The sequence below is a fragment of the Hyla sarda genome, chromosome 11 (genome assembly GCF_029499605.1).
Source record: "Hyla sarda isolate aHylSar1 chromosome 11, aHylSar1.hap1, whole genome shotgun sequence".
NCBI classification, from domain to species: domain Eukaryota; kingdom Metazoa; phylum Chordata; class Amphibia; order Anura; family Hylidae; genus Hyla; species Hyla sarda.
Window position 1 is genome coordinate 23,324,727 of NC_079199.1, and position 27,617 is coordinate 23,352,343.

The 27,617-nt window shown below is 42.7% G+C and overlaps 1 protein-coding gene across 8 annotated transcripts in view; it reads right to left on the bottom strand.

Moving 5' to 3' along the window:
* AKAP6 (A-kinase anchoring protein 6) overlaps window positions 1-27,617 on the bottom strand; it is a 234,271-nt gene that overhangs the window by 18,585 nt on the left and 188,069 nt on the right. For 7 of the 8 annotated variants that reach the window (XM_056547013.1, XM_056547006.1, XM_056547008.1 and 4 more), the window contains 2 exons: window positions 10,034-10,180; window positions 5,609-5,824 (listed from right to left, as the gene is read on the bottom strand). In XM_056547013.1, the coding sequence (XP_056402988.1) occupies window positions 5,609-5,824; window positions 10,034-10,180 (363 nt within the window). The remainder of the gene's footprint in view (window positions 1-5,608; window positions 5,825-10,033; window positions 10,181-27,617) is intronic. The other variant, XM_056547014.1, reaches the window with a different exon arrangement.

The following is a 27,617-nucleotide window of genomic DNA, read 5'->3' on the forward strand; positions in this document are numbered from 1 at the left end:
CTGGGGGCTATCTGCCGCAGCAAGACCATCCTGCTTTGCGGCGGGCCCTGGTGAAGACCAGTAGTCCCTTAGATTCCGTTCCCCTGGTACGGCCCACGTCATCGCCCCTCTGGTTCAGTGGATCCACCTCCTGTCTCCTGACCGGTACGTTACAATTACGTTAAAGTCAGTATGCAGCGCTGCAGGTACACTCTTTTTGTCCCACACTATAGTGTGATTGCACTATAAGTTAATAGGTGGATATTAAGTAGCAGAGTTTACTAGGGATGTCGTGGCCGTGTGTCTGATGGTTCGTCTCTGAAGTTGATGGCTCCGATGTCGCCGAAATGTAAGTCTATTGCTTAGAACAACTGGTATATAGCAGAGTAAGTGCGCTTTGCAGCGTTGTGGCCCTCCTGTTTGCAGCCCACTCTACCCTGGCGGCACTGGGCTAGTTTGAATATAAGTCACGGGTGGGGTGGGGATTGGTACCAAGTACCTCTTACCCGTGGTGCCAGTGAAAGGTGCTCCTTCTTTCAATTTGGAGGATCGATGTCCTGGATGAGTGGATGAGTCTCAAGTTGTTACTCAGCAAAGTAAAGGGAGTTCTAGGGAGCACGCGCTCCACTGGTGGGATGATGTTCTCCTAAGTTTACAGTGTTGCAGTAAGGGTAAATAGTGATTCAAGCTTGCCTGTATTGGGGTGTTTGCGATAATAGGGTGGCCGGCTAGACGCGTTTCGGGGAGCCATGTCCCTTTTTCAATAGCTGACGGCTCCAGTAGTATGAATGAAATGCCTGGGAAAACAATGCCTTTATATAACCCCTGCATCAATTTGTTTGCCAGGTAACAGGTGTAACCTGGACGGGATCTGGATTGGGTATGTATGTCCACTGGGAATATATAAGACCAAATAGTGTCAATAGATGGGAAAGAGAAAATAGAAAAGGAAAATATAAGAATGGAGAATAGGTTCTAAGAGTTATAAGATTATATATATTAAAAAATTACATATTAAAATATTTAGTTACCGGTATGTAATGGAAGAATCGTTCTATAATAGACAGAAATATGAAACATTACATGTAACTTTTTGTATCGATATGTGAAATAGTATCAAATAGGTTAATAGGAAGAATGAAAATTAAGAATGAGGTTACAAACTTTTATATTAAATTGAATTAGAAATAAATATTAGGTAAAAATATAAAGAAAAAGACCTTACAATATGTACTAGATAAATTACTATATGTTAAAGGGGTATTCCAGGCAAAAACTTTTTATATATATCAACTGGTTCCGGAAAGTTAAACAGATTTGTAAATTACTTCTATTAAAAAAATCTTAATCCTTCCAATAGTTATTAGCTTCTGAAGTTTTCTGTCTAACTGCTCAATGATGATGTCACGTCCCGGGAGCTGTGCATGATGGGAGAATATCCCCATAGGAACTGCACAGCTCCCGGGACGTGAGTCATCAGAGAGCAGTTAAACAGAAAACAGCAACTCAACTTCAGAAGCTAATAACTATTGGAAGGATTATGATTTTTTAATAGAAGTAATTTACAAATCTGTTTAACTTTCCGGAGCTAGTTGATACCGGTATATAAAAAAAAGTTTTGGCCTGGAATACCCCTTTAACAAGGTATAGTGCGATATGACAAAAAAAAAAACACAGAAAGATATATATATATATATATATATATATATATAAACGTTAAATATAAAATATATATATATATATATATTTTTATTATCAGTCAAAAGAAAGAAAGAAAAAAAAAATATATATAAAAAGTTAAATATAAAAAATATATATATATATTTTTATTATCAGTCATATCGCACTATACCTTGTTAACATATAGTAATTTATCTAGTACATATTGTAATATTGTAAGGTCTTTTTCTTTACATTTTTATCTAATATTTATATCTAATTAAATTTTTGAGTTTGTAACCTCATTCTTAATTCTCATTCTTCCTATTTATCCACTGATATTATTTCACATATTGATACAAAGAGTTATATGTTATGTTTCATATTTCTGTCTATTATAGAATGATTCTTTCATTCCATAACTAAATATTTTAATCTGTAATTTTTTAATATTTAAGTTTCTTATGTAACTCTTAGAACCTATTCTCTATTCTTATATTTTCCTTTTCTATTTTCTGTTTCCCATCTATTGACACTATTTGGTCTTATATATTCCCAGTGGAAATACATACCCCATCCAGATCCCGTCCAGGTTACACCTGTTACCTGGCAAACAAATTGATGCAGGGGTTATATAAAGGCATTGTTTTCCCGGGCATTTCATTCATACTACTGGAGCCATCAGCTATTGAAAAAGGGACATGGCTCCTCGAAACGCGTCTAGCCGGCCACCCTATTATCGCAAACACCCCAATACAGGCAAGCTTGAATCACTATTCACCCTTACTGCAACACTGTAAACTTAGGAGAACATCATCCCACCAGCGGAGCGCGCGCTCCCCAGAACTCCCCTTACTTTGCAGAATAACAAAGTGAGACTTATCCACTCATCCAGGACATCGATCCTCCAAATTGAAAAAAGGAGCAACTTTCACTGGCACCACGGGTAAGAGGTACTTGGTACCAATCCCCACCCCACAAATTATATTCAAACTAGCCCAGTGCCACCAAGGTAGAGTGGGCTGCAAACAGGAGGGCTACAACGCTGCATAGCGCACTTACCCTGCTATATACCAGTTGTTCTCAGCAACAGACTTACATCTCGGCACCACCCGAGCCATCAACATCAGAGACGGACCATCAGACACACGGCCACGACATCCCTAGTAAACTCTGCTACTTAATATCCACCTATTAACTTATAGTGCAATCACACTATAGTGTGGGACAAAAAGAGTGTACCTGCAGCGCTGCATATTGACTTTAACGTAATCACACTACAGCGAGATACGAAAGTGTGTATCTACAGCGCGACCTAAAAGCTGTACCAGAATGTTTGTGGGAGTGGGTGGGATTGGACACACGTTGCGGAAGCGGGTGGGAGTAAAATGTACACGTTTTGGAAGCGGGCGGTAATGGTCAGAAATAAAAAAACACAGTTCTCGCGAGGATCTACCACATTGTTGATATAGTAGTTCCCCTGGAGAAGAGAGGGCTGCGTTCCCTTCTCTCCATAGTAGCCACATGGTCTGCATTTATGCTTTGTCCTTTGTGTTTATGTAGAATCAAGAAAAATGATGTGTTGTATCGCACAAGGTTGGTTTATTTGAAATTGAATAAATCTCTACATCTGATCAATGTAATATTGTCCGTTTTAATTGCCCCAAAGAGTGAGACGTGTGTGAAAGAAAATACACCCAGAGCAATTGGACGCTATAAACATAATTCTAAATGCATAAAGCTAGCAGGGGTTTCCGCTAGTCCAGGGCTCAATGGCCCCCGTGACCTCAGCACCAAGACTTTATTACTAATTATAGTGAGAATATCGATCTCTTATCGTGCCTGTCAGCATCACTTACCCTGACACTTGGCCAATGCAGAAGGTGGTAGAAGCTTTTACTAGAGACAAGAAGATTGCCGAAATAGTTCACCTCTCAAATATTATTAACTATCTTTGTAGTTGAGGATTGTATTGGTAGGACTATTGTACCCTACTTTACTACAGTAAATGTTATCACTTATCAATAGCATAAGTGTTTAGTTATATCAGCAATTTATCATGTAACAAACAACAGATACTATGTGTCTCTGTTCCCACCAATGTTTTTTGGTCCCCGTCAGTATTTTATAGGCAAGAATACACTTCCAGAATAAATACCAGAACCCTGACTATCATTAGCACCCACCTGGGGATTTATGGTTCAGCATCATCTGAACGCTGCTTTATCTTATGCTAAGTATTTTATCTTTTGCACTACTTGTTTCATTTCCTATGTATGCTGCTAAGGTAATTTTTGTCCTATTTTCCCTATATGATGTCCCCTGATGATCCCACTTGGTCTCAGGGAAATGTGTAGGGACTAACCGACCCCCCCCCCCCCCCTTGCTTGAAGTATTCTGTGTAAAAGCATTAACTGGGAAATTTGTCTTATCTGGGGTACCTATTGAGTCTCCGTTCGGATCCCCCCCCCCCCCCGCAATCAAACATTTATAAGTGTTAATTCACTACAGATGGCCTTTAAATCCTCTGCAGCTCTCAATCTTTATACAATGTAGAGCCCAAAACTCAATTCCATATTACCGCATCGGCTGAAATTACGCTGAAATGTCAGACCATGCTGGAGCAGGTTTAAATACAGTCTAAACCATAGATCTCAAAGTCTGTGCGCAGAATTTATCAAGAGCCGTGCGACTTTTGATGAATTAAGCACAGAATAGACCGGATTAACCCTCTGTAGTTTGGTATATATCAGGCATAGGCAACCTTTGGCACTGCAGATGCTTTGGACTACATCTCCCATGATGCTCTTTCAGCCAAAATGCTGACAAAGCATCATGGGAGATGTAGTCCAAGACATCTGCAGTGTCGAAGGTTGCCTATGCCTGGTCTATATTGATGCGGGACACAGACAACTTTGATAAATCTCCCCCATAGTGTAGTAAGTGAGGGCGGGACTAGTACTCCTCTTTGCTCACTACTGTCCTGTCTATCAGACTCCTGTCTGAAAACAGAGCAGCCTGCAGCCATTGTATGACGAGACCCAACACAGCACAGCAGACTCAGGGAGGAAGTGAATGCATGGTGTATGAGGGCGGGCTCAGTGCTTGCCTCAGACACACCCCTTCCTGAGCAGTGGATGTCAGAATGAGTGAGCAGCAGAACAAAAGGATTTGTGAGCCAAATACAGAAGCAAGACACATAAAAAAGACATGTAAAGAATCTGCATGACCTACTGTGTAGGCATAATTTTTTTCTGTGATATGACAGATACACTTTAAATACGTAAGTGTGAAAAAGGCCTCCGAGACCTTGTATCTTTTTCTTAAGAAGATGGTAGAGGCTTGTCACCCAGTCTTATTGCATTGCACTACTGGCACCCTTTATCCGCTTGGGTGCTGCTCTTCAGGACCTTATTAGATAGATAGATAGATAGATAGATAAGCTGACAAATATACAGCTTTTCTACCATGGTAGTGTGATACAGCTTTCAGGTGCACTTGTAAAAGTCGCTGTTCCTAAAAATTTCCAGAACTGTAAAACAATTATCAAAGCATTATGGGAGATGTAGTCTACAACATCCGCAGTGCTGAAGTTTGCCTATACCTGGTGCAGACCTTTGCTTCCGCCATCTTCTGTTGCATGTGCGGCCAATGAGCAATGATTCTTTTGGCAGGTCAGAACAAACCGATCTGCGTTGCTCGTTCGCCGTCTCATTGCTGGCCCTATTACACAGGGTGATATTGGCCTGTTTGGGCAATAATGGCCCCATCTAATAGGGATCCCAAGTTTACCAAAAAAATACTGTGCAGTTTCTGCAGAATGCATGCATCACTGAATTTGAGTAATACTTGGAAAATCTTATTAAAAAAATTATTTATGTAGATGATTAGTACAAAACATTGGGAGGGGAGGAAATTTAAAGGGACAAAAAGTTATTAAAACTTGTGTGAAGGACAGTTAGTGACCCACCTGGAACTGGTGCAGCTCTCTCTGGAGTATTTCCTTTTCTCTGCTATTATCTTCTTTCCCTACTCTTAGGCTGGAGTTATACAAAGCTAACTCCGTATCTCTAAGCCAAGATTTTAGCTCTTTGACTTGCTGATCCAGCTGCTGCACTAGATTCCCACTACCGGGAGAGAGGACGGGACGGGGGACACAGCTTGACAGGGCTTCAGAAAGAGATCTCTGTAGGAAAAAGAACAAGGAGCGAGAGAGAGAGACAGTGTTAGAGTGATAGCGAAAGGTATGTGAAGACACATGGAAAGCTGAGCAGAAACCGAGTCATTTGCCGACAGACCACTGAATAAAGGGGTACTCAGCCCCTAGACATCTTATCCCCTATCCAAATGATAGGGGATAAGATGTCTGATCACGGGGGTCCCGCCACTGGGGCCCCCCGCGATCTCGGTTGCGGCCTCCCAGACATCCGGTGCACAGAGCGAACTATGCTCTGTTCCGGATGACTGGCGAGGCGGGGCAGAGGCTTGCAATGTCATGGCCACGCCCCCTCAATGCAAGTCTATGGGAGGGGGCGTGACGGCTGTCACGCCCCCTCCCATAGACTTGCATTGAGGGGGGCCAAGCCGTGACGTTGATGTCTAGGGGCGGAGTACCCCTTTAAGGCAATGTTTCCAAACCAGGGTGCCTTCAGCTGTTGTAAAACTACAACTCCCGCATTGCCCAGACAGCTGATGACAACCCTGGAATAAGGCCTCAATCATATCATGTTTTGGGGCTACGCCTGAGATATACATTGGAATACCTGCAAAAGGTGGCAAACCCATTGGCCCCAGCACAATTAAAAAAAAAAAAAAAAGATGTTCAGGACGTAGGCACTGATAGACTATGTTTGAGCTATTACAGTGAATGGATCTCCTGCAGCTAAGAGGTGGTGTACATCGTATACCTTTTTGGCCGATATTCTTACATATACCTTTTGAATCCCATATGAAGCATCCAAGGCACCAGAATCTGTGAAAATGTGTGTGTATGTTCCAGCATATCTTTCAAATGGCTGGTGATATTTCAATTAAACTTGGTCACATGTTACTTATATGTCAACTAAAAATATAGAATAGTTCAATTAACCCCTAATCTACCCCCGTATGCAAGGATCAGGGTTTTTGTCTAAAGTCCCATGCAATTCGATAAGACTCCTGGTACCGTACTCTACAAGCTCCGCTCTGCATCTCCTGGTGAGTGTGTCAGTCCAGCTTGCAAGTCACACCCCTACAGAAAGACCCTCCCATCCCATAAGCCATGCCTCTTCTATTTTTGGCCCTTTTTTGTTTCAGCCCAAACACATCTTTTATGCTTGATACACCCAAATCATAGGTCATTCAACCACAATTTCTTTAGCAAAGCTCAGCCTCACCTTAATCCACAAGCTTCGCATCTGTGGACAAATGAGGACGGGATGTGGGGACAGGAAATGAGGACAGGATAGTCGGGATAGGAGGATGGGATATGAGGCCTGGATATGAGGTTATAAAGACGGCATATGAGGATGGGATAGGATGGGATTTTACTTTTCCTCTCCTAGGTTTAGGTAGGAAGACCAGGCACCGCTGGGTACTCTGCTAGTTATCCATAAAAATTGGAAAATTCAACGGCAAAAGTTTTGGCAAAAATTACCTTTATCGAGCCTCTAAAAAAATCCCAAATCTTTTGTTGCCCTTGTGTTTTCTCAACTTTTAATGGATAATAAATAAAAGAGGATTTTATCTTGGTCATTATTCTGGTGCCTTGGATTCTACACATGGTATGTGTCCAGCCAGTGACTGGGTGGAAGGCCAAACCAAACTACTAGTTAGACTATGACAAACTACTACTTAGACTATGCACCCTGTGAATGCTGTTTCTTGTCAGGCAACACGCCTCATCCCTACATATGGCTATGTTTGGACCTACCATTTTCAAGTGAATGCTACTGAACTGTAGTATCAGGCACAGCCACATGTTCACATTAGCAGCTGTGCCTGAAAAAGCAATGAAAGGAGAACGTCCTAATGAAGGATGGAAGTCCAAGGGTTCATCTCACACATTGGTATCTCGTCTTAAATAGGCAATATCATTGAAATAATACTTACCATATATTGTAGAGACATGAAAAGTTTTGATTGGTCGGGTCTGAGTGTTGATACTGCAACAGATGCCTAGATAGAGCTGAGAGAAGTGCATTCAATCCTGACTCACATGTATCACATGACCGAGATGGTCACACAATGTAAGTCAATGGGATCACCCTGGTTCCATAGACAGGGAGTGGGGAGAAAAGTGCTTCACCCCCTACCTCTCTCCCCGCTCATTCTAGAGATTCGTCGGGGTTTGAGACTCAGACCCCAACTGATCAAAACTTTTTACATGTCCCTAAGATAGGTACATTTTAATTTTTTCACAGTAAAACCCCTTCATGTTTTCTAATAGTGAAAGCAGACAAGTGATTGGGCCACCAATTATCAATAAATAATGCTTTATCAAAGAAATACAGTATGTAATAGAGATTAAATAGGATCTGTCAATACACATAGTGTGAATTAAAGCCACTTATCCATTAGCCAAAACAGCACAAAAATATTGTATATCTATAAATAAAATTATATATACAGTATATTTATAGAACTTCCTCCGTAAGGAAACAGCACCCAACACCAGGTCCAGGTAAAGTGCAAGCTACAGGGTCTTTATTGCATCAAGAGAAACCGTTTCTCTTGATGCAATAAAGACCCTGTAGCTTGCACTTTACCTGGACCTGGTGTTGGGTGCTGTTTCCTTACGGAGGAAGTTCTATGTGGATCCAGTGTGGCACACTGGGGGTTACACTGCACCACACCTGAGCAATCCTGTGCTGGAGTTCCCATAGTGATTACTATACAGTATATTTATATCTATATATATATATATATATATATATATATATATATATATATAGGTTGCGCTGACCTTCAAGTACAATATTACAATAAAGAAAGGCAATAGATCTCTGGAGTCATCCCCGGATGTCCAGGTGGCATAAGATCGATCAAGCTGGTTGTTTAAAGCAGCTGTCATATATATTACACATTGCAGACCTTTGTAACCCTTACATATAGGTCATATAGACAGGGTAGGAAGGACCATTTCCAATAGAGAGCTAAAGGGCATTTTAATGTAAGAAGATAGGGAAGCAGCCTGGAACCCCGGCCTTTGGGGCAAAATTAAAGGGAAAATGTTTAATCAATGGACACATCCAAGAGATACAAACTAATAATCCAACCATTGGACTTACAGTCCAAAATAAAAATAAAATTACAAATATTTAGAACAGTGCTGGAAACATTTCGTGCAAGAGATATCAGCTGTAGCAGAGCCAATTTGCCTAGGAAATGTATTTTTGAATCAACGATCCATCTTAACAATCTAAGAGCTATAGTCTTATACTTCAGATATGCATCCAGTCTATTGAAATCTTTTATTGAGTTATCTACTATACACAGTGCACGGTCTTCTATTGTGTTGTCTACAATACACAGTGCACTGTCTTCTGTTGTGTTATCTATTACACAGTGCACAGTCTTCTATTGTGTTAATCACTTTATACACATTAGCATTATCTGCATAATGTACCATTTACTATACAATCCCTCTACAAGGTAATTAATAAATACACTAAAGAAAATAGAACCCATAACTAACCCCTGTGGTCCCCACTAGTAACAGTCACCCAATCAGAGTATGTACCATTAATAACCATCCTCCGTAACTTACTCATTTACACACATTTTCCCCCACCCCAAGCATTCTCATTTTAAGAACTACCCTTTTATGTGGCACAGTATCAAATGCTTTAGAAAAATCATGATATACGATATCCAGCAAGTCACCTTGGTTCAGTCTGGAGCTCACCTCCTCATAAAAGCTGAACAGATTACTTTGACAGGACTGCTCCCTCATAAACCCATGCTGATATGGGTCATACACTTGTTTTCATTAAAAAAAATATATATATTATATATTTATTATTATTATTATTATTACTTTCTTAGGAACTAACATGTTTAGTTTTAACCTTTTAACTCTTTGTGTAATTGAGAACCATTTTAGTGTTAGTTTTACATATTATTTGTTATTTTATTTTTGCACTTTAACAAAGTTTCTAGCCACATTAGATGCAACTAAATCCAATGATATCTATAGGGGCAGTAGTTTAGAACCACATTTAGACACCGAAGTGGACTAGGACCTCATGTGAGTCCTTATGCAACTTTTTCCCAACCAGTGTGCCTCCAGCTGTTGTAAAACTGAAACTCCCAGCATTCATCTGCATTTGACTGTCCGGGCATGCTAGGAGCTGTAGTTTTGCAACAGCTGGAGGCGCATTGGTTGGGAAACATTGCCTTACACATATGCTCTCACCTTCAACATATCCCACTTCTCCCTTATTAACTCTTCCTTGTCAGCAACGCCATCAGGTAATGCTGTCCCTTCGTTTCTTAAGGTCGCCAGCTGACGTAACAAAGAGTGCACCCGATCCTCTCTCAGTGATAACTCGACGCTGCATCTCTGCGGAATAAAAGACAGAATATTATGAACAACTAGCCATTATATTAGCAATCTGAAAATGAACTATATATATATATATATATTTTTTTTTTTGTTTCATATATTTATTTATCAAAACCTGTGCAGAGGAAAAGTTGACCAGTTGCCCATAGCAACCAATCAGATCGCTTCTTTCATTTTTCAGAGGCCATCTTAAAAATTAATGAAACAATCTGAATGGTTGCTCTGGGCACCTGATCAATTCTTCCTCTACACAGGTTTCCATAAATCTCTCACATGGAATAGAAATAAAAATTTGTGCCGTATTTTGCTGCGTATTTTCCTACCAGTTGACTTCAATGGGTAGGAAAATACGCAGCAGCAAATATACAGCAAAATAGGACACGTTTGACCCCACCCTAAAGCGGATATGCCATCCCTGTGTATTAGTTAAGTCTTTCCAGGGGGGCTCCAGTACACCTATATCGCCCTAAGGGTTGTACTACTGAAGGAATACTTTATAAGGGTAGGGTCACATGTAATGGATCTGCAGTGTATTTTAGGCTGCACCAGTGACCTGCTCTGCAGGCTTCATCTCTATATTGCAATTCTCCCGGAGCTGTTGAGCGGAGCTCCCTCCTTTTCAATGGGATTCTGCTGCATTGTGCACAAGATGATACCTACAGGGCTGGTGCAAGGATTTTTGCCACCCTAGGAAAAAGCAAATTTTGCCGCCCTCTGGACTTCGCCCACTGGCCCACCCTTTGACACGCCCCACCTTACTACTGGGGTTACACACTGTAACAAACACCCTCCTCATGTAATCAGCTGCTATGTCAGCTGGTGGCTGAGCGAGTGGTTCGGATGCTGGTTGTCTAACTTTCTTGCAGCAAGCAGAGCAGTGCCCCCCCCCCTTCCCCCATCAAGAGGGCGCTCTAGGCGGCTGCCTATTTTGCTTATAGGCAGAGCCGGCTCTGGGAACCCATTCTGTTAAACTAATGGTTATACATAGGGTTCCTTATTCCCATCTCCCCTCCTTTGTGGGTCTTGTTTGTCTTCTCTGGTGTGTTGGTTTACTATCTGTTTTCCCAGCAACTCCAGGAGATTAAGTTCTTTCAATTTTTGGTTCAATTATATGGAAAACTACAGGGTTATGCTGTTGAAAATGTTTGTCCACATGTCTCTCTTTTCTATTTACCTTCTGGGATATGCATATCTACAATGGAACAGTAACCTTGTAGACGCCTTGTTCACTTGTTTGATATTTAGACATGTTTTATAGGTATCTGTGTTTCTGTATTCAATTTCATTTTGCACTGTATCGCATATAATTTACTTTAAATGGTCAATGTCAGATTCAAAAACTTTTTGGCAACCTTTCTAATATACTTCATAACATTTTTTTTAAATCTCATAATCCTGTTCAGCTCCAGCATAATCTTTGTCCCTGCTGAAGCACAGGCTGGGACAAAGCCCAGGAAGTGAGGGCGGGACTAGCACTCCTCTGTGCTCACTCCTTTCCTGTCTATCAGACTCCTGTCTGAAAAGAGAGAGGAGGGGGTTACAGAGCAGCCTGCAGTGATTGGATAAAGAGATCCAGCACAGCAGACTCAGGGAGGATGTTACATAGTTACATAGTTAGTACGGTCAAAAAAAGACATATGTCCATCAAGTTCAACCAGGGAATTGAAGGGTAGGGGTGTGGCGCGATATTGGGGAAGGGATGGGATTTTATATTTCTTCATAAGCATTAATGTTATTTTGTTCCAGGAATGTATCTAACCCTGTTTTAAAGCTGTAAATTCTTCCTGTTGTGACCAGTTCCTGAGGTAGACTGTTCCATAAGTTCACAGTTCTCATGGTAAAGAAGGCGTGTCTCCCCTTGAGACTAAACTTTTCCTTCTACAGACGGAGGGAGTGCCCCCTCGTCCTTTGGGGGGTTTAACCGGTGATTACATGGTGAGTGAGGGGCGGGCTCAGTGCTTGCCTCAGACATGCCACTTCCTGAGCAGTGGATGTCAGAATGAGTGAGCAGCAGAACGGAGGGATTTGTGAGCCTAATACAGAAGATTGACACATAACAAAGACATGTAAAGCATCTACATGACCTAGAGAGTAACATATATAGGTATTATTTTTTTCTGTGATATGACAGGCACACTTTAAGATATTGCATATTTTGTACTGAAAAAGTTTAATAAAGTAAAATAAATCTGTGAAAAAGTGTCCATAACTGTGACTGTGTTCTGTATATATCTTTTTATTACTCTGGTTCACTGTATGCAGTTTACCACCTAATGCAGTGTTTCCCAACCAGGGCACCTCCAGCAGTTGCAAAACTACAACTCCCAGCATGCCCGGGCAGCGGAGAACACTGATCTTTTCTCATTCATCCTTTTATAGAACAACTATATTCAATGTTGGCACAGAGTACATACAAAAAAAATAAATAAATCGCCAGCATAAAACACTATTGTGCCGTCCCCCGTGCGTTCAGTACATTGCCAGAATAGGGTGGCAAGGTGAGAATAAATCATTTCTGCCATGTGCGCCTCATCTATTGCACGCAGGGGGACAAAATGCTCCTAAAATGTTTTAGAAACATTTTTATCAGACGTCCTGACTCGGACATGTCTGCGTACAAGGAATGTTTGGCTGGGAGGTGGGAATGAGTCCCTTATTCTTCTTCTACCCCATTTGAAGGGGAAAAAAAAAACCATCAGCACAATACCCTCAAAGGAGGGTGGAAAAAAAAAGAACTTCAATGTTGCTATAGAGACTCAATTTTGGAAAAGGACAAGGCCGAGTACTGCAAGGGGAGTGGTGCTGTGGGAGGGCTAAAAAAAAAGTCCTAATCCCCATCCTTAGATTCACACAGGCGTTTCTAACACTTCACGACCTATGCAGGAGACTTATAAGGTTTATCCATGTTCTCGAATGTAATTATGAGAATGTAATGTCCCGCAACGGGTAGCAGATAAACGTTAAGGTCTTTAAAAAAAAGTCATTGCTAAATTTGTATATTCTATCTTTGTCCCAGTTAAACTGACAAGCTCACATAAAGGTGATAGGTTCCTATAAGGGCTTTGGCCCTTATAGGAACATGGAAGTTAGGGTGTATAGTATGAGGAGAGTATGAGAAGAAAAAGAGAGAAAAAACAAGCTATCCTCTCACCAAGCCTGTTCCACGCTGACAGCAGGGCACGCTCTGCCTATTGGCAAAATAGGCAACCGCCTACAGCGCCCTCTTTATGGGGGCGCCGCTCTGTCCGCCACAAGAAAGTTAGACAGTCACTATCTGAACCACTCGCTCAACCAGCTCACCCAGCAGCACCACCATAACCTCCCTCTGATGTGTGTCATCCCAGTAGTAAGGTAATTACATAAGTAGGAGGTTCGTTACTGTGTGTCACCCCAGTAGTAAGGAGATTACATGAGGAGGAGGTTTGTTATAGTGTGTCACTCCTGTAGTAAGGAGATTACATGAGGAGGAGGTCTGTTACTGTGTGTCACCCCTGTGGTAAGGAGATTACATGAGGAGGAGGTTTGTAACAGTGTGTCACCCCAGTAGTAAGGAGATTACATGAGGAGGAGGTTTGCTACAGTGTGTCATCCCAGTAGTAAGGAGATTACATGAGGAGGAGGTTTGCTACAGTCTGTCACCCTGGTAATAAGGTGATTACATAGGAAAGTGGTTTGTTATAGTGTGTCACCCCAGTAGTAAGGAGATTACATGAGGAGGTTTGCTACAGTGTGTCACCCTGGTAGTAAGGTGATTATATAAGAAAGAGGTTTTTTATAGTGTGTCTTCTCAGTAGTAAGGTGGGGCGTGTCAAGGGGAGTGGCAAAATTAGCATTTACCTAGGGTGGCAAAAATCCTTGCACCAGCCCTGGCTGGCAGGGTGTCTACTACAGTCAAGAGAGCTTTCAGGAGAAGCTTTTTTAAGGGCCTGATTGCAAACCTAGAAACCGGGCATTGCTTGCCCCGAAGACCTGGTATGGCTGAGCGGACCAATTGCAAGTTGGGGGATACCCATCTGGAACATGTCTCAGAAAGGTGTGGGATCCTGTGCTACAGTCTTTCAAGTTACCACAGCTACACATCTTAGAAGACCCTGCTTCAGTGAGTACAAAAGTACTCCACAAGTCATAGTAACATATTCAAAGTAAAGGAAGAAGTCTGGCTATCACCTTATGCAAAGAAGAAAGTGTCCGACACAAGGATGAAAAGTGAAAACTCCTCGCTATATTGGAAATCTGAAGCATTTTGCACTTAGTTCCGCGTAGTCACAGGAATTCTATGACTAGGCACAAATGAGCGCGAAACATGTCAGATGCACTCTTGCTCTTATATCTGCCTTATGTGTAACCTGGATAGTGTTGTAGTGTTGCTCGTGAATATTCGCAATGCGAATTTTATTCGCGAATATCGCATATTCGCAAATATTCGCGAATATAGCTCTATATATTCGTAATTACGAATATTCGTTTTGTTAATTTAAATTTTTTTTTTTTTCACAGTACACATCACAGTGATCACCCCTCTCTGCTTCCAGCTTGTGTGGTGTAAAGAAGGCTCTAATACTAATGTGTGAGACTGGTGTGCGAATTTTAGCATACGTTTATGTTCGCATATGCGATTTTAGTGTATGGTAATTTTCGCATATGCGATTTTAGCATATGTTATTTTTCGCATACGCGAATTATGTTTTTTATGTTAATGTTCGTATAGGAAAATGTCCGTATATGTAAATATTCGCATATGTGAATGTTTCGCTCATGTTCGCATATACGAATTTTGTTTATGTTCGCATACGCGAATTGAAGATCATGCTATTGTCACGATGCCGGCTGGCAGGTAGTGGATCCTCTGTGCCAGAGAGGGATTGGCGAGGACCGCGCTAGTGGACCGGTTCTAAGCCACTACAGGTATTCACCAGAGCCCGCCGCAAAGCGGGATGGTCTTGCTGCGGCGGTAGTGACCAGGTCGTATCCACTAGCAACGGCTCACCTCTCTGGCTGCTGAAGATGCTGAAGATAGGCGAGGTACAAGGGAGTAGGCAGAAGCAAGGTCGGACGTAGCAGAAGGTCGAGGCAGGCAGCAAGGATCGTAGTCAGGGGCAACGGCAGGAGGTCAGGAACACGGGCTAGGAACAGACAAGGGAACGCTTTCACTAGGCACTAAGGCAACAAGATCCGGCAAGGGAGTGCAGGGGAAGTGAGGTAATATAGGGAAGTGCACAGGTGATCACACTAATTGGTAATTGGGAAGATTGGGCCAGGCACCAACATTGGTGCACTGGCCCTTTAAATCGCAGAGACCCGGCGCGCGCGCGCCCTAGGGAGCGGAGCCGCGCGCGCCGGGACAGGACCGACGGAGAGCGAGTCAGGTACGGGGACCGGGGTGCGCATCGCGAGCGGGCGCCACCCGCATCGCGAATCGCATCCCGGCTGGAGGCGGGACCGCAGCGCACCCGGTCAGTGGATCTGACCGGGGCGCTGCAGCAACGAGGATGAGGCGAGCGCTCCGGGGAGGAACGGGGACCCGGAGCGCTCGGCGTAACAGTACCCCCCCCCTTGGGTCTCCCCCTCTTCTTGGGGCCAAAGAACCTGAGGAAAAAAAAGTCAATTTTTCCGTGATGAGGTCCGATGCACATTAGGAGGGGTTCTGTGCGGAAACGCATGAGACAGTCCAATCTTTCATTGTTAATACAATAGATGTAGAGAGGTCTGGCGAGACTGGTCACGGGGACGTAGAACCTGTTGATGAGAGAGGCCAAAAAAATTTTTCCTGCAGATCCGGAATCCAAGAAGACCATAGTAGAGAAGGAGAAGGTAGAGGCAGATATCCGCACAGGCACAGTAAGGCGTGGAGAAGCAGAGTTGACATCAAGAACTGTGTCACCTTTGTGCGGAGTCAGCGTACGTCTTTCCAGGCGGGGAGGACGGATAGGACAATCCTTCAGGAAGTGTTCGGTACCGGCATAGTACAGGCAAAGATTCTCCATGCGGCGTCGTGTCCTCTCTTGAGGTGTCAAGCGAGACCGGTCAGCTTGCATAGCCTCCGTGGCGGGAAGCACAGGAACGGATTGCAGAGGACCAGAGGAGAGAGGAGCCGGGGAGAAAAAACGCTTCGTGCGAACAAAGTCCATATCCAGGCGGAGCTCCAGACGCCATCCGGAAGAACGCATGTCAATGCGAGTGGCAAGATGAATGAGTTCATGTAGGTCAGCAGGAGTCTCTCGTGCGGCCAGAACATCTTTAATGTTGCTGGATAGGCCTTTTTTAAAGGTCGCGCAGAGAACCTCACTATTCCAGGACAACTCGTAAGCAAGAGCACGGAACTGAATGGCGTACTCGCCAACGGAAGAAACACCCTGTTCCAGGTTCAGCAGGGCAATCTCGGCAGAAGAAGCTCGGGCAGGCTCCTCGAAGACACCACGGACCTCAGCGAAGAAGGACTGGACTGTGGCTGTGGCAGAATCATTGCGGTCCCCATCAAACTTGTCCGGCAGGGACAAGCAGGGGTTAAGAACGGCCGGTTGCTGCGGAGGAGTTGCAGGAGCCGGCGGAGGAGATGGTTGTTGCAGCTGTAGCTGTGACTGAAGTTGCTGTATCTGCGGCAGCAGCTGCTGTGACTGAAGTTGCTGTATCTGCGGCAGCAGCTGCTGTAACTGTGACTGAAGACGCTGTGTCTCGGAGATCAAGTATGCCAGCTGTTGAACTCGTTGGGCGATCTTTACGCCAAATTTGTCCGGCAGGGACAAGCAGGGGTTAGGAACGGCCGGTTGCTGCGGAGGAGTTGCAGGAGCCGGCGGAGGAGATGGTAGTTGCAGCTGTAGCTGTTGCTGTATCTGCGGCTGCAGCTGCTGTATCTGTGACTGAATACGCAGTGCCTCGGAGGTCAAGTATGCCAGCTGTTGATCTCGTTGGGCGATCTTTAGGGCTAGCTGGGCGACCAGTGTAGGATCTTCAGCGGGATCCATGGCCGGATCTACTGTCACGATGCCGGCTGGCAGGAGGTGGATCCTCTGTGCCAGAGAGGGATTGGCGAGGACCGCGCTAGTGGACCGGTTCTAAGCCACTACAGGTTTTCACCAGAGCCCGCCGCAAAGCGGGATGGTCTTGCTGCGGCGGTAGTGACCAGGTCGTATCCACTAGCAACGGCTCACCTCTCTGGCTGCTGAAGATGCTGAAGATAGGCGAGGTACAAGGGAGTAGGCAGAAGCAAGGTCGGACGTAGCAGAAGGTCGAGGCAGGCAGCAAGGATCGTAGTCAGGGGCAACGGCAGGAGGTCAGGAACACGGGCTAGGAACAGACAAGGGAACGCTTTCACTAGGCACTAAGGCAACAAGATCCGGCAAGGGAGTGCAGGGGAAGTGAGGTAATATAGGGAAGTGCACAGGTGATCACACTAATTGGTAATTGGGAAGATTGGGCCAGGCACCAACATTGGTGCACTGGCCCTTTAAATCGCAGAGACCCGGCGCGCGCGCGCCCTAGGGAGCGGAGCCGCGCGCGCCGGGACAGGACCGACGGAGAGCGAGTCAGGTACGGGGACCGGGGTGCGCATCGCGAGCGGGCGCCACCCGCATCGCGAATCGCATCCCGGCTGGAGGCGGGACCGCAGCGCACCCGGTCAGTGGATCTGACCGGGGCGCTGCAGCAACGAGGATGAGGCGAGCGCTCCGGGGAGGAACGGGGACCCGGAGCGCTCGGCGTAACAGCTATTTACGTATGCAAATTTTTCGAATGCACAAATTCTTCGCATATACGAACATTAACATGTGCATAAATGTCATATGCGAATATAAACAAATATTCTCGCATGCGAAATTTAGGTATGCGAAAATTACTATGTGCGAACATTAACATAAGCAAAAATCAAGCATGCAAAAATCGCATATGCGAAACAATTTACTCATGCGAAAATTCGCACACCAGTCTCACACAGTAGTATTAGAGCCTTCTTTACACCACACATCTGGAAGCAGAGAGGGATGATCACTGTGATGTGTACTGTGAAAAAAAAAAAAAAATTTACAAAACAAATATTCGTAATTACGAATATATAGTGCTATATTCGCGAATATTTGCGAAGTCACGAATATGCGATATTCACGAATAAAATTCGCATTGCAAATATTCGCGAGCAACACTAAACCTGGATATCTAATGAAGTGAGCGCTATATATTCGTAATTACGAATATTCGTTTTTTTTATTTTTATTTTTCACAGTACACATCACAGTGATCATCCCTCTCTGCTTCCAGCTTGTGTGGTGTAAAGAAGGCTGTAATACTACTGTGTGAGACCGGCGTGCGAATATTCGCATATATGAAAATGTGCATGCGCTAATTTTCGCATATGCGAATACGTGCGAATGGTAATTTTCGCACATGCGATTTTCCACATATTTGAATTTTCGCACATGCGAATATGTACAGATGCGAAAATACAACGGGGGTATTACGAATATGCGAATATTCGCGAATATGACGAATATTCGTCCATATATTCGCGAATATTCGCGAATTCGAATATGGCCTATGCCGCTCAACACTATTAACCATCTGAAGTTACTTTAAAGGGGTACTGCGTCCCTAGACATCTTATTCCCTATACAAAGGATAGGGGATAACATGTCTGATCGCGGGGGGCCCACTGCTTTTGACCCCCGCGATCTCAGCTGCAGTACCCCAGACCTCCAGTGCTGGATGACTGGCAATGAGGGGTGGAGGCTCGTGGTTTTGATGTCATGAGCGGGGGATGGCCGGGACGTCACAAGCCTCTGGTTCTGTACCCGATGATCTAAACGAACGCTGGGTGCAGCAGGGAGATCATGGGGGTCCCCAGCTGCGGGACCCATGCGATCAGACATATTATCCCCTATCCTTTGGGGATAAGATGTCTAGGAGCGGAGTACCCCTTTAAGTAACATTGCATTGCACCTTCTCCTGGTTTCCCTGTGTCTGGTTATCTGCGCCCACAACACCAAGGGCATTGCGACTTCCATCACCAGTACATAGTATCTGGGACGTGCCCCAAGGGATCCCAGCCAATTACCACCATGTGCCGCCCTCCATCGATAAACGGTGTGTGCGCTTTGAAAGGGTCACAAGGGTCTGTTCACCTCTCGCACCACCTACTATATATCCATCAGCGACCCACTCTGTAGAACCACAAGTCCCAGCAACTCATCCTCAAGAAGATGGCGTCATCACTTATTCTGATATGTTCAGACGATATGTTCAAAAATAGATACAAGGCCGAAAGATTGTTTTTCAACCATTCTGAAAGAACTGTAAAATATTTTATGGCACATTGATGTTAAAATCTATAATTTGATAGAAGGTATAAATCATATAATTTCATAACTATCTTTATAATCCATTCCAGTAAAAAAGGGAATTATTGCCCGGACAAATCCTGACAACACAGCGATTCTTCTCAGCTCGGTGCAGCTGCCAACTAGAATAGAAACACGTCGGAGTCATTTCTCTGGGCTCATAGACCTTTTTACCACCCAGAACATCATTTTCGCTCCTTCTATACCTCATCAACATGTGGCCCTAGCTGAGACATACAGAGTTGTGCTAGAAATAAGTGGACTTTTATTGTGCACAAATTGTTTTAGTATTTAACCCCCTTTTCCCCTGATTAAAATTATCCCTGTATGTTAAAAGGGGTTGTTCAGGATTAGAAAAATGTTTCCAAAAACAGCACCACTCCTATCCACGGGTTGTGCGTAGTAACAATTTTTTTTTTCATGTTAAATATTTTTTAAGAATTGTTGGTGATGTTTTTACATTTTTTTTATCTATATTTTAAAATAATCCTGAAATCTCTGCACAGGGCACAGAGCATTTGTAGAAAATACTCCCAAGCATGTAAATGGGGTCTGCGCTAGTCTATTGTGTCTATGTTCATGGGGTTTGCTGTGCAGCAGATGTTTAAATGCTGTTAAGGGGAGAGAAAACCAGAGCTAATTCCATGCATTATATGGGGGAAGCCATCTTGCCTAAAGGTGGTTTTACAGGATTAGTAACACAGAGGTAATTTCTTCCAGAAACAGCACCACACCTGTCCTCAGGTTGTGTGTGGTATAAAAACTTGGCCCCATTCCCTTTAATGGAACTGAACTGCAATACAACACAGAACCTGAGGATAGGGGTGGCGCTGTTCCTAGAAGAAATCCCCTCTGTGTGACTAATCTTGGATAACCACCTTTAAAGACAGCTAAGGCAAGATGGCTTCCCCTATATAATGCACAAAAATAAATAATAACAATAATAAATTCAGATTAGAGAAAAAGAACATGCTACAGTATCTGGCTTTAAAGCATATCTGTCATCAGTGTCACCTGCACTCACCTGTCGGTACTGCACTAAACTAACGGTACTTTCCCTGTCTTGTTCCATGCCGTAGTTTTCCGGCTATCCTCTTTCGGTATCTTCAGCTCTGTGCTCCGCCCATGCTCCAAGTGGGGCCCAGAGCTGAAGATCCCGAAGAGGATAGCCGGAAAACGACAGCACGGAACGGGACAAGGTAAGTGCAGGTGACACAGATGACAGATTTCATCAAGTATATATTCAGGAAATAGACTGACTATAGTCACTAGTGGACTACGTTTTGTCCACGTAACTCAATGGGCCCACAGGGGTACACCTCAGTATATATTGGCTAAGGATCGACCGATATAGATTTCTTAGGGCTGATACCGATAATCTGTGACCTTTCAGGCCGATAGCCGATAACTTATACCAATATTCCCCCAGCCCCGCAGAAGCCGCTGCAGATCAATGATTTAAAGCGGGCGCTTTAAATGACTGAACTGCAGCGGCTTTTGCGGGGCCAGAGACCGCCGCCGCCCCCCGCTTCTCTCCCCCTGCCTGTCCTGGGGTCCTCCCTAGTCCAACCACCACCACCGCCGCTGCCCCATTGCCTCCCCCATCCCCGGTTTTATAATTACCAGTTTCCGGGGCCCGGGGTCCGCGCTACTTCTGGCTCCTGTGGCGTCCTGAGCTGTCACTGTGCGCACTGACAGTGACGTCGCGTTGAGGACGTCACTTGTCGCTGCGCAGCCCACAGCAATAGCGCAGGACGTCGCAGGAGCCAGAAGTAGCGCGGCCCCGGTAATTATAAAATCGGGGATGGGGGAGGCAATGGGGCAGCGGCGATGGCGGCGGTCTCTGGCTGGGGAGGCGGGGCATTATCGGCATATCGGCAAGGTAATTGCCGATACCGATAATGTCCAAAATCGTCGGCCGATAATATCGGCAAAACCGATAATCGGTCGATCCCTAATACTGGCATATCTTTTTGCTGGTATCTCGACATTAAACAGTAACATAATTTATAAGGCCTATTAACACCTCATTTTTGCTGAAGTTAAACAGTTGAGAATAAAGTTTTACTGTTTGTATGCCGACATAACTTCACTAAGATAATGATACATTTTAGTGAAGATTGGTAATAAAGTTATGTTTCCTGCTGTCAGTGGCGGGGATAGGATGATGATCGGCGCAGGCGCAGAGCCAATCCCACTAGCACTCGGTCTATTTAATTCAGTTACCCTCCAGCTCTTGGCTATTAAAGTATTTGTATGGGGTAATGTTTATGCTACACAATAACATTGGTTGCACAGTACTCTGTATTAGTGTTGCTCGCGAATATTCGCAATTCGAATATTATTCGCGAATATCGCATATTCGCGAATTCGCGAATTTCGCGAATATAGCGCTATATATTCGTAATTACGAATATTCGTTTTTTTTTTTTCTTCACAGTACACATCACAGTGATCATCCCTCTCTGCTTCCAGCTTGTGTGGTGTAAAGAAGGCTGTAATACTACTGTGTGAGACTGGCGTGCGAAAATTCGCATATGCGAAAATTAGTATATGTTAATTTACGCATATGCGAATTTACGCGCGTGTTAATTTTGTATATGCCAATATTCACGTATGTTAATTTTCGCATATGTGATTATTCGCATATGCGAAGATAAAACGAGACTAACGAATATGCGAATATTCGCGAATATATGACGAATATTCGTCCATATATTCGCGAATATTCGCGAATTCGAATATGGCCTATGCCGCTCAACACTACTCTGTATGTGCATCATGCCGAACAATGTGACAGCTGGCAACCATCGGTGATTATGAATAACTACAGTCAGGTATACATACCTGTATCATATCTATGGGAGACAGAAAACTGTGTGACTGATTTGAAAAAAAATGTCAAAAAGGGATTCAGGTCATGTGATGCTTTTAGTTGGACACTATAAGGCTGATTAAAAAAAAAATTTCAACTGGTGTCAGATTTGTAAATTGCTTTTATTTAATAATCTTAATCCTTCCAGTACTTATCAGCTGCTGTATGCTCCAGAGGAAGTTGTGTAGTTCTTTCAGTCTCACCACAGTGCTCTCTTTTGCCCCCTCTGTCCTTGTCAGGAGCTGTCCAGAGTAGGAGCAAATGCCCAAAGCAAATATCTCCTGGTCTGGACAGTTCCTGACATGGACAGAGGTGGCAGCAGGTGACATTTTGCCCTGGTTGAACTTGATGGACATATGTCTTTTTTTGACCGTACTAACTATGTAACTATGTAACTATGGACAGAGGTGGCAGCAGAAAGCACTGTGGTCAGATTGGAAAGAACTACACAACTTCCTCTGGATCATACTGCAGCTGATAAGTACTGGCAGGATTAAGATTTTTAAATAGAAATAATCTACAAATCTTTGTGACATCACTCCTAGTGTTGAGCGGCATAGGCCATATTCGAATTCGCGAATATTCGCGAATATATGGACGAATATTCGTAATATATTCGCGAATATTCGCATATTCGTTCTATTTCCGTTTTATTTTCGCATATGCGAACATTCGCGTATGCGAAAATTATCATGTGAAAATTAGCATATACAAAATTTACATTTGCGAAAATTCGTATATGCGAAAATTAGCATATGCTAATGTTCGCATATGCGAATGTTTGCATGGCAGTCTCACACAGTAGTATTACAGCCTTCTTTACACCACACAAGCTGGAAGCAGAGAGGGGTGATCACTGTGATGTGTACTGTGAAGAAAAAAAAAAAAAACGAATATTCGTAATTACGAATATATAGCGCTATATTCGCGAAATTCGCGAATTCGCGAATATGCGATATTCGCGAATAATATTCGAATTGCGAATATTCGCGAGCAACACTAATCACTCCATGCCTCCTCAATGCAAGTCTATGTGAGGGGGCATACCGAATGCTGGGGCAGTGGAGTACCCCTTTAAACGGTCTGCAGCGCTTGTGTGTATGGGGGGATATTGGCTTATGTTCAGTGGTTTTTATTCAGTCACTATGTGGTGGTCATGGTGTTGAGGTATTATTCTCACTTGTATACTGGTATTATTGGTAATATTAGTCATTATACAGCATTTGGTCAGTAACAGTATGATGGTAATATGTATTTTAATAATATTCCTCCATATATACTGATATTATTGGTAATATTGGTCTCAGTATACAGGATTTGGTCAGTAACAGTATGATGGTAATATGTACAGTGATAATATTCCTCCTTATATTTCTGTATACTGACAAATATTACCAATAATACCAGAATAAAAGAAGGAATATTATCACCATACATAATACCATCATGCTGTTACTGACCTAATCCAGTATACTGAGACCATTATTACCAGTAATACCAGTATACAAGGAGGAATAATATCACCATACATATTACTATCATGTTGTTATTGATGTAATCCTGTATACTGAGACCAATATTACCAATAATACCAGATTAGGCCAGTAACAGTATGATAGTAACATGTACGGTGATAATATTCCTCCATATATACTGATATTATTGGTAATATTGGTCTCAGTATACAGGATTTGCTCAGTAACAGTATGATGGTAATATGTATGGTGATCATATTTCTCCTTGTATACTGGTATTATCGGTAATATTGGTCTCAATATACTGGATTAGGTCAGTAACAGTATCATGGTATTATGTATGGTGATAATATTCCTCCTTTCTTTCTCTATAAACTAAAGGGTTTATGGTTTTTCTTGTCCTGTGTTTTCAATTTTTTTCCCATAGATAATGGGGATAGCGAGCAGGGGAGGGGCAGGCCTTGAGCTGTGTAAGGGGCCCCAACATTTCCAATGGCAGCTCTGGTCCTGTATATAATCACTTATTTGGTATACAGATCCTGTGTACAGCTGGTATCTACCTCTATATGAGTACTGTATGGGGGAATACTAGTCTGTGTATAGTGGTTTTATTCAGTACAGTATGGTGTTATTATCCAGTCATTGTGGGAGGGTATATATTTCCCCCTTGTATACTGGTATAACTGGTCATGAAAAATTAGCTTACCTACGTTAACGTGTTTATATATATATATATATATAAACAGGGTCAGTACTTTCCTCAGGCCTCTCACCTCAGCCAAGCCAGAAAACCCTGCTCTGTACTGACGAGAGGCAAACACCCCGAAACAGCTGTCTGCAGATGGGTCCTCTTTGCTTCTGGAGAGAGTTCTGGCTTGGCATAAATCCCAATCAGTTCTGAGACTTCTTACCTGGAGCCTGAGCTGTTTGCAGGACACACTACCTGTTAAGGTGGTGTGATGAGCTGATCTGCATATATATATATATATATATATATATATATATATATATATATATATATATATATATATATACAGACACACAAACATATATACCGTATATATATTTTTTAATTTTATTCTTTTTGTGTGTAGGGGTGGGGCATGAGGAGGGATTTGGGTGGGATAGGTGCGAGGTAGAGGTGTGGCCAGGGGCGGAGTCAGTTGTCAGTCTGCCCCTGGGTATGAGCTTCTGAACGGGTTATATCATTTTATAATGCAAACACCCTGCATTATAAATACTAAAAACTAAAACAAATTCTTAGTAGCTAAATGCTTTCAAATACTAAAAGTGAGGTTGTGGTAAGAGCAGGTGCAGAGATGAGACAAGGTAGAAAAACTAAGATATAGGGGTAAGAAACTCTGAACAGATTATATTGTTTTATAATCCAAACACCCTGCATTATAAATGCTAAAAACTAAACAAATTCTTAGTAGCTTAATGCTTCCAAATACTAAAAGTGAGGTTGTGGTAAGAGCAGGTGCAGAGATGAGACAAGGTAGAAAAACTAAGATATAGGGGTAAGAAACTCTGAACAGGTCATATTGTTTTATAATGCAAATAACCTGCATTATAAATGCTAAAAACTAAACAAATTCTTAGTAGCTAAATGCTTCCACATACTAAAAGTGAGGTTGTGGTGAGAGCAGGTGCAGAGATGAGACAAGGTGGAAAAACTAAGATATAGGGGTAAGAAACTCTGAACGGGTAATATCATGTTATAATCCAAACACCCTGCATTATAAATCATAAAAACTAAGCAAATTCTTAGACGCTAAATGCTTCCAAATACGAAAAGTGAGGTTGTGGTGAGAGCAGGTGCAGGGATGAGACGGGTTAGAAAAACCAAGATATAGGGGTAAAGAGACTATGAACAGGGCATTTTGTTTTATAATGCAAACACCCTGCATTATAAATGCTAAAAACTAAGCAAATTATTCGTAGTAGCTAAATGCTTCCAAATACTAAAAGTGAGGTTGTGGTAAGAGCAGGTGCAGGGATGAGACAAGGTAGAAAAACCAAGATATAGAGGTAAAGAGACTATGAACAGGGCATTTTGTTTTATAATGCAAAAACCATGCATTATAAATGCTAAAAACTAAGCAAATTCGTAGTAGCTAAATGCTTCTAAATACTTAAAGTGAGGTTGTGGTAAGAGCAGGTGCGGGGATGAGACAAGGTAGAAAAACCAAGATATAGGGGTAAAGGGACTATGAACGGGTCATATCGTTTTATAATGCAAACACCCTGCATGTAAAATACGAGGTTCTCTGTTGGCATTATCCCGTGCAGATTCCTTTGCTCTGTGTGTGTATGCACAGATGAGCTGCGGTGCAAAGATGCAAAAGATATAAAGGCCCTTTTGTTGTCTTTTGAATAGAATTAGACATGGGCTTTAAGAGAACCCACCACAGAGGGAGTACTGCAAACGCCATCTACAGCCACCATTATGTGCCGAAGGGATACAACCGCCAATCCCTCTATGAATATATTTGCCTGTGCTGCTTTGAATGAAGAGAGTGAGACTCTGTGAAGGAGAACGGAAGCACTCAGATGCATTGCTGACTGTTGTATTAAGGCTTTTTTCTACTATTTTTAATACTTTTTTTTTTTTATGTCGGGCTATTATGTATATCTGTGTTTCCCAACCTGGGTTGCAAAACTACAACTCCCAGCATGCCCGGACAGGCGAAGGCTGTCCGGGCATGCTGGGAGTTGTAGTTTTGCAACAGCTGGAGGCACCCTGGTTAGGAAACACTGATGTTTGTATGACTTAGTGTTACATTTACTAAAGAAAAATGTAATAGAAAATCCAGATTATAAAAAAAATAAAATAAATGACTTTATGATTTATTGTAGACAGTGAGGAATTGTTTTACAATGCTATATAGGTTCTGGGAAAAAAAAAAAAAAAATATATATATATATATATATATATATACATATATATATAATTATTTTATTTTATTTATTTTTAAATAAAAAAAAAATGAAAATTATATATATATATATATATATATATATATATATATATATATATATATATATAAAATAATAGTAATGCAACATTCCTATTTAATTTTTTTTCCCTTATACATCCCGGATTCCTCAGGCAGGGAACAGGTTAAGTGTTTGGCTTTTTTTTTCAAAAGGATTACAATGCAGTGCAGGGTGAGGGGGTCTCATTCGCTTTTTTCTTGGCTCTAACCCTACAGCCACCCCATGAAAAACAACTCATAATGAATGTCTTAATTCCTCCAGCAGTCTCCCTTAGTAGTGGTGAGACCCCCCCCCCCCCCCTTCTTCTCGGACTGTCTCCCCCCCACCCGCTCTTTTTTCCTTTACCCTCAGTTGTGTCCAGTGTTTCTCCACATCAGCTTGCCGCCTATTGTAAGTATTGAAATTCGGTGGGGGGAGGAATCATTCCCACTCTACTTTTTTTACTTTAAAGATTCTTTTGGTCAAGGGTTAATTCCGACCAAAATTCCCCATCTATGATATTGGTGGGAGAAGACAGGGCAGAACCACAATTTTCACTTTTTTGGAAATGTATTTGTCATATAATTCCTCGTTAGGATATGGAAGCAATGGGGTCCTTTTCCTTTTCAGGAAGCACCACTGATTGGCAATCAATTCCCCATGCTGTTGTGCAAATGGAACAGACAACAGGTGGAAATTATAGGCAATTAATAAGACACCCCCAATAAAGAAGTGGTTCTGCAGGTGGTGACCACAGATCACTTCTTAGTTCCTATGTT